The 13474-nt window shown below is 41.2% G+C and overlaps 3 protein-coding genes across 4 annotated transcripts in view; 2 read left to right on the forward strand and 1 right to left on the reverse strand.

The window, feature by feature from the left end:
- ACYP2 (acylphosphatase 2) overlaps nucleotides 1–13474 on the reverse strand; it is a 312902-nt gene that overhangs the window by 38793 nt on the left and 260635 nt on the right. The window lies entirely within an intron of this gene.
- On the forward strand, nucleotides 8073–9304 carry LOC130857074 (heterogeneous nuclear ribonucleoprotein A3-like). The gene has a single exon (XM_057742349.1). The coding sequence runs from the start codon at nucleotides 8088–8090 to the stop codon at nucleotides 9198–9200; it is 1113 nt and encodes a 370-aa protein (XP_057598332.1). The 5' UTR covers nucleotides 8073–8087; the 3' UTR covers nucleotides 9201–9304.
- On the forward strand, nucleotides 9577–10802 carry TSPYL6 (TSPY like 6). The gene is given in 5 exon segments (XM_057742348.1): nucleotides 9577–9598; nucleotides 9601–9842; nucleotides 9845–9914; nucleotides 9917–10477; nucleotides 10480–10802. Coding segments are annotated over 5 exon segments (1218 nt in total).

Below are 13474 nucleotides of genomic sequence, written 5' to 3' on the forward strand. Positions count from 1 at the left end.
AAAATATTTGCAAATGAATCAACAGACAAAGGATTAATCTCCAAAATATATAAACAGTTTATCCAGCTCAATATCAAAAAACAAACAACCCAATCAAAAAATGGGCAGAAGACCTAAATAGGCATTTCTCCAAAGAAGATATACGGATCACTAAGAGGCACATGAAAAGCTGCTCAACATCACTAATTCTTAGAGAAATGCAAATCAAAACTATAATGAGGTATCACCTCACACTGGTCAGGATGGGCATCATCAGAAAATCTACAAACAGTAAATGCTGGAGAGGGTGTGGAGAAAAGGGAACGCTCTTGCACTGTTGGTGGGAATGTAAATTGATACAGCCACTATGGAGGACAGTATGGAGGTTCCTTGCAAAACTAAAAATAGAACTACCATATGACCCAGCAATCCCACTGCTGGGCATATACCCAGAGAGCACCATAATTCAAAAAGACACATGTACTCCAATGTTCATTGCAGCACTATTTACAATAGCCAGGACATGGAAGCAACCTAAATGTCCATCAACAGATGAATGGATAAAGAAGAAGTGGTACATATATACAATGGAATATTACTCAGCTCTAAAAAGCAATGAAACTGGGGCATTTGTAGAGACACGGATGGACCTAGAGACTGTCATAGAGAGTGAAGTGAGTCAGAAAGAGAAAAACAAATATCGTATATTAACACATATATGTGGAATATAGAAAAATAGTACAGATCAACCAGTTTGCAAGGCAGAAATAGAGACACAGATGTAGAGAACAAACATATGGACACCAACTGGGGAAAGCGGGGAGAATTGAGGGGGAATCAATTGGGAGATTGGGATACCAAATTGTATACTCTAAATACATGCAGTTTTTTTTCTGTTAATTGTATCTCAATAAAAGTTCTTAAAAAAATTGAAAATTAAAAATTAAAAAAAATGACAGCTAAGAAGAAAATACTAAGATTTAGAGCAAATCCCTGTTCACCATTCTGCTACTGGTGCAGAGCCTGAAAGTTTTTAAAGCTGCTAGAAATTTCTGCCCCCAAACTATGCTCATATTGCAATGATGACACCATCAATGCACCATCACGCTATTTTTAGAAGATCCAATAATATTATTTCAATTTTTCATGATTAAATTTTATTCATTTGCTACAGTACCAGTTTCACTATTTTTAATACTTAATTTTATCTCAGAATGATTATGTATGTTTAACATTTAGATAGTATAAACATTTTATATAGTGTTTTGACCTATATTTTAAATTTTTGTAATGGCTCTGTGTATCCATGGCTGATTTGGTCACGCCTGCCATCTGGCTCTACCCCCCACCCTACACAGACCTTAGCCTCTTAACAGTTTCATTAGTCACCATGAAGTATATTTGCTCTCTAGAAGCTGTAGTGGTAGAAAATGATTAAATCATAATTGTTAACTTTCCCAGGGTAAATCATTACCCACACCCTGGTAACTCAAATATTTTCTCCCTACTTCTATATTTATATGCTATTTCTAAGAGGCAATAGAGATGACTGCAGCTATAAAGCTGCTTGGTTAATCACTCAAAGCTTCTTCTTTACCATTTCCTTTGCAAACAGCTTGATGGTCTATGGGAAAAAGGAAATTAACAAAGTGTACATCTCCTGCTCTTGTCTACCAACATTTTTTGAGTCTTAAGAAAGTAACATAGTGTATTGAGGCCCTCAGCTTTCTAAACTGGGTGGCCTAGCCCAAAGAACAATATTTCTGTATGCTAAGTCACTAAACAAACACACTTGTTTAAAGAATTTAGGTCAAGAATGAGAGATTGCTTTCAAAACAAGTAAGAACCAAACAACAATATTTGAGGAGTCAAAGAAAAATAAGACTATACAATTCACAGGCTCTCTTCGTTCATCTTATATTAAGTTTATCTTTTGAAACCTCATGCTGTTTCTGTTTCCCAGAGAATTTAAACACTTCACAATTCTGTGATGTGCAGATTTGTGGGTGAACTGTACTCTTCCCCAAAATCATCTTCTTTCTTTACTCATATTTCTTCTTCTCTTTCCTTTTTCTTTCTCTCCCTCCCCGTTCCTTCTTTCTGCCTCTGGTTGACTAGATATTTCTGAGATTTTGTACTAGCTCCCTTTACTCCCCTTAAAAATTTTTTTTATAGCCAGCATGTTTCAAGCCCCAAGTTAAAATCATATTTTGTTCTTTTCAGTAGTTTCTAGTCCATAGTCTAGGACACAAGCAGAATGAAAGATCCTAAAAGAGAATAACATTTTGCACTGAACTAAAAAAGTATTATCACCACTCACTTTGCAATTTTAAAAAACATATACATTCCTTGGTTTTGATCAGCTAATATATGTGTGAATTTCTTCTGGATACTTTGAAAAAGAAAAAAATAATATAATGCAGGTCCTGTGACATTAAATAATATGAAATTCTAAAAGTGTCTATCTTCTGACTAATTTAGCCAAAGGTGGTGGTGGTATATAATTAACTTTGACCCTAGAATACAGACCCAGCTTTAATTCTCCTGTCATCAGTTTAAATCACCTAATGCCCTGCATTCTTATTGTTCTCATGTTATTTCTCCCTCATTTCTCAAGCATTTTAGCTCCTGGTTTATTCTCACTTCTTTCAGGTCTTATCTTTCAGTGATTTCAATATACAGATAGGTGATCCTTCCCACCCAGGCCTCTTGGTTCACTGACCTCTTCCCCTGCAATGACCTCATCCTCAATATGCCTTATTAGAGCCCAAGTTGGATGGATGAGTAGGTTCTAACCAATCCCCTACAGTCTACTCTCAGACCGCTATCTCTCATCCTTCTGGCTCACTCTGGAACTTGACCCCAGGGACCCTTCAGTTCCCTGGGTCTTCCAATCCATTGATCAGGACACCTTTTCATTGCCCCTTGTCTCTATATATCCTTTATTCCTTTAGCTTAGATTCCAAGATCAATGATTATAGTCATTCTCTTGCCCTTCTGGCTTCAGCTCTGACTAAATCCAACTCTGCTTACTCATGCTGCACCTGTAAACTGAACGCAGCTGAAGAAAAACGCACAACCATGCTGACGTGCCTCACTTCCAACTCATCATCTTCATGCTGTTTGGCAATCATACCATATGTCATAGTCCAGTCACCCTTCGATTCTCCAGACAACTACTTCCTACCCCTCTCTCCCCAGAATCCTCTGGCCTCATCCTCTCTCTTGAGTTGAATCTTGCTTTCTCCTTTACTGAGAACACTGAAGCAATCAGAAGAGAATTTCATAGATTCCATCAACACTTTTAGCCACCAGCCAGCATCTACACCCTCATACTTTGCCTTCCTGCTCGTTCCCATAGGTCAATTTGTCACGCTCCTATTAAAGGCTGACTCCTCCTCCTCTATGTAGGCACTAGATTCTATGTGCTTTCACCTGTTCAAGGACATCCCTGCAGTGATTCTCCTGTCTCTCTCCCACATCACTAACCTTTGCTCCCTGCTGAATCATTCACATCAGCACGCACACATACTTCTTTTTCTCCCGTTTTAAAAATCTTTTCTTTGGCCCACTTTCTCCACCAGCCGTTATCCTATTTCTTTGGAGCAAAACTTCAAGAGTCATCTATACTTGCCATTTTTACTTTCTGGATTTTCTCTTAAACCCATTAGAGCCAAGCTGTCACCCTACCTAAAACTCTGCCACCCTCCTCTAAAACTGTTCTTGTCAAGTGATGACTCCATTTATTTCCCTTTGGGCAAATTTTTCAAAAATAATTATCAATATTCACTGTCTCCAATTTCTCTACTCCAATTCCCTTTAAAACTTATTCTAATCCTCCATCACTTTTCTTGTAACCCATTGGTCAATTCTCATTTTACTTGACCTTTCAACACCACATCACACAGTTGAACACTTTCCTTTAAACATTTGGCTTTCAGCATACTGCACATTTTCAGATTCCCTCCTACTTCACTGGTCTCTCCTTAGTCTTTTTTGCTGGTTCTTCCTCTTCTCCCTGACCTTATAATTTTGGAGGCCCCAGGGCTCTGTCTGTTGCTACTTATATCCTTGGTGATTTCATCCAGCTTTAAATATATCTTTAAACATCATGTTTGCTAATTAATTCCAAATATGTATCCCCATCCCAGACCTCTCCTATGCTCCAAACTCATAATATCCACTTGGTATCTCACCTCTGTTGTCCAATAGTCATCTAAAAGTTAACATGTCCAAAAGCAAACTTCTGATTTTCCTGCAAAGATTTGCTCTACCATAACCTTCCCTACCTCTGCTTCTGGTAACTCTATCCTATCAGCTGCTCAGGTCAAAATCCAGAGTCATCCTTGACTTTTTTCCTTCTTTTATACCGCATGTCCAATTCATCATGAAATCATGCTGGCTTTACCATCATACTGTACGTACTACCCACCTCCACTGCTACCACCTGGTCTAAGGAATATCACCTTTCACCTGGATTACTTTGATAGCCTCCTAAAAGATCTCCCTACATCTACCATTGGCCCCACACACTCTGTTCTTCACCCAGGAGCCAGAGTGGCCCATGCAAAATATGAGTCAAATTTTGAGTCTTCTGCTCAAAATCCTGTAGTGGTTTCCCACTTCATTAAGAGTAAAAGCCAAATTTCTTACAGTATCATGTAAGATCCGACTTTTTCTGGCCTTTCTCACTTTCACCCTGCTCGTCACGCTGATCTCCTTGTTATTCCTTGAATACCCTAAGCATGCTTCTGTCCTAGAGCCTTTGCTTAGCTCTCTTCTCTTACTGGAATGCTCTTCTTCAGAATATCCACTTAGCTAAATCCCTCATTTTCTTTAATCTTTGCCAAAATCTTATCTTTTCAATGAGGTTCCCTTTAACTACCCTATTTAAAACCACAGTATGCTCCTCATTCCTTACCCTAAGGACTCTCAATCCCCTTACTCAATTCTACCTATTGTTTTATCTATAGCACTTATCACGTTCTAATGTTTTGTTTACTTTTTATTACTATTATTTATTTTCTCCTCTGCTAGAAACTCCAACAGGGAAGAAATCCTTGCTTTTTTTTTTTTTAATTTTATTTATTTATTATTTTTTTGGGGGATACACCAAGTTCAATCATCTGTTTTTATACACATATCCCCGTATTCCCTCCCACCCCCGACTCCCCCCCCCCCTCGAGTCTCTCCCACCGTCCCTGTCCCAGTCCTCTAAGGCACCTTCCATCCTCGAGTTGAACTCCCTTTGTTATACAACAACTTCCCACTGGCTATCTATTTTACAGTTGGTAGTATATATATGTCTGTGCTACTCTCTCGCTTCATCTCAGCTGCCCCTTCACCCCCCGCCCCCACAAACCTCGAGTTCTCCAGTCCATTCTCTGCATCTGCTTCCTTGTTCTTGTCACTGAGTTCATCAGTACCATTTTTAGATTCCGTATATGTGCGTTAGCATACAATATTTGTTTTTCTCTTTCTGACTTACTTCACTCTGTATGACAGACTCTAGGTCTATCCACCTCATGACATATAGCTCCAACTCATCCCTTTTCATAGCTGAGTAATATTCCATTGTATATATATGCCACATCTTCTTTATCCATTCATCTGTTGATGGGCATTTAGGTTGCTTCCATGTCCTGGCTATTGTAAAGAGTGCTGCAATAAACATTATGGCACATGTTTCTTTTGGGATTATGGTTTTCTTATATGCCCAATAGTGGGATTACTGGATCATATGGTAGTTCTATTTGTAGTTTTTTAAGGAACCTCCAAATTGTTTTCCATAGTGGCTGTACCAACTTACATTCCCACCAACAGTGCAGGAGAGTTCCCTTTTCTCCACATCCTCTCCAACATTTGTTGTTTCCAGATTTTGTGATGATGGCCATTCTGATTGGTGTGAGGTGATACCTCACTGTAGTTTTGACTTGCATTTCTCTGATGATTAGTGATGTTGAGCATCTTTTCATGTGTTTGTTGGCCATCTGTATGTCTTCTTTGGAGAAATGTCTATTTAGGTCTTCTGCCCATTTGTGGATTGGGTTATTTGCTTTTTTGGTATGAAGCTGCATGAGCTGCTTGTATATTTTGGAGGTTAATCCTTTGTCCGTTGTTTCGTTGGCAACTATTTTTTCCCATTCTGAGGGTTGCCTTCTAGTCTTGTTTATGGTTTCTTTTGCTGTGCAAAAGCTTTTAAGTTTCATGAGGTCCCATTTGTTTATTCTTGATTTTATTTCCATGATTCTAGGAGGTGGGTCCAAAAGGATCTTGCTTTGATGTATGTCATAGAGTGTTCTGCCTATGTTTTCCTCTAGGAGTTTTATAGTGTCTGGCCTTACATGTAGGTCTTTAATCCATTTTGAGTTTATTTTTGTGTATGGTGTTAGGAAGTGTTCTAATTTCATTCTTTTACATGTTGCTGTCCAATTTTCGCAGCACCACTTATTGAAGAGGCTCTCTCACCATTATTATTCAACATAGTTTTGGAAGTTTTAGCCACAGCAATCAGAGAAGAAAAAGAAATAAAAGGAATACAAATTGGAAAAGAAGTAAAATTGTCACTCTTTGCAGATGACATGATATTATATATAGAATACCCTAAAGACTCTACCAGAAAACTGCTAGCACTAATTGATGAGTTTAGTAAAGTAGCAGGATACAAAATTAACCCACAAAAATCTCTTGCATTTCTATACACTAAGAACAGAAAAGCATAAAGAGAAACTAAGGAAACTCTCCCATTCACCACTGCAACAAAAAGAATAAAATACCTAGGAATAAACCTGCCTAAGGAGGCAAAAAATCTGTATGCAGAAAACTTTAAGACATTGATGAAAGAAATCAAAGACGACACAAACAGATGGAGGGACATACCACATTCCTGGATTGGAAGAATCAACATAGTGAAAATGACTGTAGTACCCAAAGCAATTTACAGATTCAATGCAATCCTGATCAAATTACCAATGGCATTTTTCACAGAACTAGAGCAAGAAATCTTACGATTTGTATGGAAATGCAAAAGACCCCAAATAGCCAAAGCAATCTTGAGAAGGAAAAATGGAGTTGGTGGAATCCTTGCTCTTTTTAACAACATATCCTAAGGGCCTAGACCAGAGGTAGGCATGCTACAGGCATACAATAAATGTGTTGAATGTTTAATAAATAAAAGAAATAGATTATGTGTTCCTTGAAGGTAAAGTAGTATTTGTCTCAAAACCATTCAGCCTCATGCTAATTTTGGAGAAATATTTTTTTCTAACTCTTGATTCTATTTATTATTTCTGTATCTATTTAGGTTTTTCACTGCATTTCAGTGTTGATGAGTTATACATTTCCATGAATTCATATATTTCATCTAAGTTTGAAAATCTACTTGTGTGTCTGTCCAACATGTTCTCTTATATTTCCTTAAATCACTACTGTGACTGTATTTTTCATTCCAAATATTGTTTACTTATTCTCTCCCCTCCTATTGTTAATCTTTGGTTGATGACCTCTATTGTCTTTCATCATTTCTCTGCTTATATTCATCATTCCTTTCTCTCTACTTTCTTTGGCCTAACTCTGCTGGTCTTGTACACACTAAGCAAGTTATAGTCTGTGATGAGTGAGTGATACAGTGCTCACAAATATTTTCAGTTTCCTTCTTTTTCAAGTCTCAGGGGAGGATTACACTTCCCTGACCCCTTGAAGCTAGGCAAGTCCATCTGACTAGCTCTGGCCAATGACATATGTCACTTTTATGGAAACATCTAAAAATCTATGCATGGGGAAAGGATGGTCTCTTCAACAAATACTGCTTGGTCAGTTAGACAATCATATGGGGAAAAAAAATGAATCTTGACTCCTATCACACCATTCACAAAAAAGCAACTTCAAATGGATTGCAGATATTGAATATAAACGTGAAAGATGTTAAAAAGCAAGATTTCTTAAACAGGGAACAAAAAGCACCAATCTAAAGGGGAAAATGATAAATTGGAATATATGAAGATTAAAAACTTTTGTTCATTAAAAGGCATCATTAAGATAGTGAAAAAGCGCTCTTCCTCTCGGTCCCATATTGAACTCGAGTTGGAAGAGGCGAGTCCAGTCTCAAAATGGAGGTTAAACCACCGCCCGGTCGCCCCCAGCCCGACTCTGGCCGTCGCCGCTGCCGCCGAGGGGAGGAGGGCCATGATCCAAAGGAACCAGAACAATTGAGAAAACTGTTCATTGGTGGTCTGAGCTTTGAAACTACAGATGATAGCTTAAGAGAACATTTTGAGAAATGGGGCACACTTACAGATTGTGTGGTGATGAGAGACCCCCAAACAAAACGTTCCAGGGGCTTTGGTTTTGCGACTTACTCTTGTGTTGAAGAGGTGGATGCAGCAATGTGTGCTCGACCACACAAGGTTGATGGGCGTGTAGTGGAACCAAAGAGAGCTGTTTCTAGAGAGGATTCTGTAAAGCCTGGTGCCCATCTAACAGTGAAGAAAATTTTTGTTGGTGGTATTAAAGAAGATACAGAAGAATATAATTTGAGAGACTACTTTGAAAAGGATGGCAAGATTGAAACCATAGACGTTATGGAAGACAGGCAGAGTGGAAAAAAGAGAGGATTTGCTTTTGTAACTTTTGATGATCATGATACAGTTGATAAAATTGTTGTTCAGAAATACCACACTATTAGTGGGCATAATTGTGACGTGAAAAAGGCCCTTTCTAAACAAGAGATGCAATCTGCTGGATCACAAAGAGGTCATGGAGGTGGATCTGGCAACTTTATGGGTCGTGGAGGAAACTTTGGAGGTGGAGGAGGTAACTTTGGCCGTGGTGGAAACTTTGGTGGGAGAGGAGGCTATGGTGGTGGAGGTGGTGGCAGTAGAGGTAGTTATGGGTTTGGAGGTGATGGTGGCAACTATGGCGGTGGACCTGGTTATAGTAGTAGAGGAGGCTATGGTGGTGGTGGACCAGGATATGGAAACCAAGGTGGTGGATATGGTGATGGTGGTGGAGGATATGATGGTTACAATGAAGGAGGAAATTTTGGAGGTAACTATGGTGGTGGTGGGAACTATAACGATTTTGGAAATTATAGTGGACAACAGCAATCAAATTATGGACCCATGAAGGGGGGCAGTTTTGGTGGAAGAAGCTCGGGCAGTCCCTATGGTGGTGGTTATGGATCTGGTGGTGGAAGTGGTGGATATGGTAGCAGAAGGTTCTAAAAACTCAGAAGAAAAGGGCTACAGTTCTTAGCAGGAGAGAGAGCGAGGAGTTGTCAGGAAAGCTGCAGGTTACTTTGAGACAGTTGTCCCAAATGCATTAGAGGAACTGTAAAATGGATTCCCAATTCCTTAGACATCAGGTAAATGCAAATTAAAACCACCGTGCAACACGGTCACACATGCACCAGAATAGTGAAAGTAAAAAGGATGCAGAAGCCACAGAAATAGACTCTATGAGACCGAGAGTGGGTGTCTAGAGACTGAAGGGTGAGTATCTGGAAACTGAAGGGTGGGTGGCGCAATCGGATGGTTTGCATAAGGAAGTCTTTTTTGAGGAAGACGGATGCCAACAAACAGCTGGTCAGGCTCTACCAACATGAGCGTTCCTGATGGGGTCCAGGGATCCCTCTCCCCCAATCCTGCAACCTCACTACTCCAGACGATGCCCTGGGAGACCTGAACCCACAGCAGTGCCAGAAGCTTCTAGAGGAAACCCAAGGTGACGCACGTGATGGCGCAGACAAGTGAGGGCAGCTTGGAGACGTCGCGCTCCCACCGCCCCAGGTTCCGGAGGAGGGGGGCGCACCCCAGGACCCCACAGACTGCGGTCCTGCTCCCCAGATCCCAGTCGCTGGGGGGGGGGTCAAGGTCATGGAGCCGCCAAAGTGGGGCGGGAGGAGGCCATGCCACCCAGGGAGGATGTGGAAGCAGGCTCCGCCTGAAAAATGGCTTTTGGAGTGAAACCGGTAGGGAGAAGGCCCTAGAGACCTGTGGCACAGGGCGGTCGGAGTCTGAGCCGATGGCTGGGGTGAAGGCTGTGGAAGTGAAGACTGAAGAGGGCCCCATCTTCTCAGAAGCAGTGGACGAGGAGAGGGCTGAAGTGGAAGAGAAGCCAAGGGGTGAAGTGGTGGAGGAGCACAAAGGGGTAAATGAGGTGAAGGATGGGCAGGGCCCCTGGCCCTGAGTGAGGGTCTCCACCAGAACCCCCCAGGAGGCCATCCAGCTGCAACCCCACACTGTGAACCCTCGGGCTGACCGCGCCTTCCTCCAGTTGGGGCGCAAGTTTGGGCACATACGTCAACCCTACCGACAGCGGAGGAACCACAGAATTCAGAACATGCCGCGCTTCTGGGTCACTGCCTTTCCGAACCACCCGCAGCTGTCTGCTCTGATTAGAGGCAGAGTTGCAGAGATGTTCAGGTACTTAACCAATTTGGAGATGAAGGAACTCAGACATTGTAGGATAGGCTGCAAGTTCTTCTTTCGAAGAAACCCATACTTAGAAACCAGTGGATTGTGAAGGAATACAAGGTCAGATCCTCTGGCCAAGTGGTGTCTCTTTCCACTCCCATCATATGGCACCCGGGCCATGAACCCCAGGCCTTCCTTCAGAGGAAGCAAGACCTCATGTGCAGCTTCTTTGCCTGGTCTTCAGACAACAGCCTTCCAGAGTCTGACAGGATTGCTGAGATTATCAAAGAGGACCTCTGGCCAAATCTACTGTAATACTACCTACTGGATGAAGGAGCCTATAGAGCTAGACTTCCCCAGATAAGGGAGCCAGTGGAGATCCCCAGGCCCTTTGGGTGCCAATTTGGTTAACCTTTGCTCTTGGGAATACTCCCACATAGGTCCCCTACCAACTCCTGCTGGACTGGGGCCTTAGCAACAGCAAGGGTGTGCCTTTTCCTGTTTCGTGCTGACCTTTCTGCACCTTCCTTCCACTGGACATTCAGTTCTCTCAACTTTCAAGATAGAGACCTTCGTGGCTATGCTGCACCACTTCCCCACGGTCTCATGCTGTTCTGTATTAATATCACATGCTGCATGGTGGTGGTTCACACTCTTCTAAGCCAAATTAATGATGCTGTAGATTGCCCTGCATTTGTCTGCCCTGCTTGGACCCTGTTTGTTCCCAAAGGCTTCTCGTCTAGTTACTACCACCTGGATTTCCAGCTATTTTTCAGAGCCTGTTTTACTCAGTCTGTTCTGCACGTGGCCTGTGGACAATTGCTGGGCATTAATAAAGTCAAGAGAGAGCAGCACTGGGCTGCGTGGTCTCTGATTTATGTGCCTCCATGGCTCTTCCTGCCTCTCTGATCACCCAGTGCTGCCTGCTGCTGGCTACACACACACCCTTAGGCTGCCGCCTGCTGGATGAACACTTCCTAGACAATTGTCATCTCCACTTACTGGTTTTTGGTAAACAAGGATCTTCAGAACTGCTGGTAGACCGAGGCTTCCTGCCAGCATATAAAAGACCTTTCTATTTCTCCCCTAAAAGATCTCAGTTCCTCACCATCACTCAGGAACCCTACTGACTGTCAGGCAAGTGGTTGAGGTGACAAGTTAGACCCTATTTGAACGGCAAGGATAATGATGGTGTCCTTGCCAAGTACCTGGCTTTCTCAGCCTCAACCAGTGAAGCCATACAAAAGCTAGGTATTTTACCTGTCTCCTTTCCTCATCCTGAACATGGTGAAGTGTCAGCATTGCCAGGGTAGGTATACAATTTCTCTTCTCTTTCTCATCTCCCTCTCTTTCTCATATCTCTTCTATCTCTTTTTAAAAAGTGGTAGCTCAGAAACATCTGTAGAACAGCCTTTTCAGTTTAACTTGGCTCTTTGTCATTTCCAGAGGCAGAGAGATGGTCCTGTAAAGGAGGCTACCAGCGCTCTTACTCCCTCTCTGCCTTCTTCCCAAGCCTCACCCATCTATAGCAATGTCTAGGCTAAAGGAAGACAGACATACATGGAATGAATGGATGGAAGAACTAAAGAGATGGTGGTGGGTGCCCACCCTAAGAAGGAAAACTGAACAGATGGCAAGAGGCAGAAATGAGCCAGGGGAAATATGGGCCTACAATTAAGACAGGATTAACTGAGAGCCCCCAAAGAAGGAAGACCTTCTCTTGTCGGTGGTAATGGGAAAAGAAACACTTTTCTTATGATCAGAGTGGGAGAACTGAAGGTGGCTGACGTGCTAACTATGCTGCTGAAAGACAGTTTTTTTTAAAGAAATACAAACAATGCAAATTTGTGTGTTTTGTGTAGAAAATACCATGTCCTTAATTTCACTAGTATTTGTAAAACCCTATTACTTTCTGTGTTCTGTTTACTGGGAAGATGTGGTTGTATAGATTGTCTGTTGCTTTCAATTGGGAACATTTGGAAGAATGTTAATCTCTTTCCAGTACAATATGGAGACTTGAATGTGAATATTCATAACAGTTTTCAACTCGTTTCTATTAAAACTGTATCTTTAGAAGTATGATTTGAATAACTTGGTTTTGTCAGACTCGGAAGACTTTGGAAACAGTTGTCTTTATGGGAAAATAACCTACAAAAAAATTGTGGCTCTGATTGCCTTGACAATTTACCCTGGTAACAACTTAATAATTGATGTATCTCTTTTCCTAAGTGGCAAAAATACTTGTGAGATTGCTCTATAAAATTGGAAGTGTACCATTGGCATATTTATCTTTCCTTATATGCATGTTGGTAAAATAAAAGCATGTCTGTGAAAAAAAAAAACTAAACTAAACTAAAAAGATGGAAAACAACAAGGATGGAAAAGTACACAGAGAAACCAGAATGCTCATACACTGCTAGTGGAAGAGTAGCTTGGTACAAATACTTTAGAAAATTGTTTGGCAGTATCTATGCACACTCTCTGATCCAGCTCTGGGAATATACCCAACAGAAATACATACATATATTCATAAAGACATGCATAAAAGTGTTGATAACAGCACAATTCTAATAGCAGGAACTGCTCCAGCATCCATCAACAGTAGAAAAAGTAAGTTTTAAAATATTCACACAATGGAATACTATGAGAAATAAAAAAAAAAAAAAACATGCCTATGTGCAATAATGTGAATGAATCTCACAAACATGAGGTTGGATGAAAGAAGCCAGACACAAGAGTACATGCTATGTAATTCCATTTATACATGACTTTTAAGGACAGGTAAAACTAATCTTTGGTGGCAGAAGTTGGAATAGTGATTACTACCAAGAACAGTGAAGACTGAGATTTTACCCTGCTTACAAACTATTATGTTAACCTGCCTCATTAAGAGATGCTGAGTCAGAGACAAAGAACCTTACACCTCAATAGCAAGTGTCCGTATTGCACCTGCTTCTTGAGCCCTACTTCCTCATTATGCAATGTGAAGAAAGCCAGGTGACACCTGCACACACCCTGGGTTGCATTACTGGAGAGGAATCCTGAGTTTAGGTAACCTCAGTCTTTTATGATGGGAAGTAAAC

Source organism: Hippopotamus amphibius, chromosome 7, assembly GCF_030028045.1.
Source record: "Hippopotamus amphibius kiboko isolate mHipAmp2 chromosome 7, mHipAmp2.hap2, whole genome shotgun sequence".
NCBI classification, from domain to species: Eukaryota; Metazoa; Chordata; class Mammalia; order Artiodactyla; family Hippopotamidae; genus Hippopotamus; species Hippopotamus amphibius.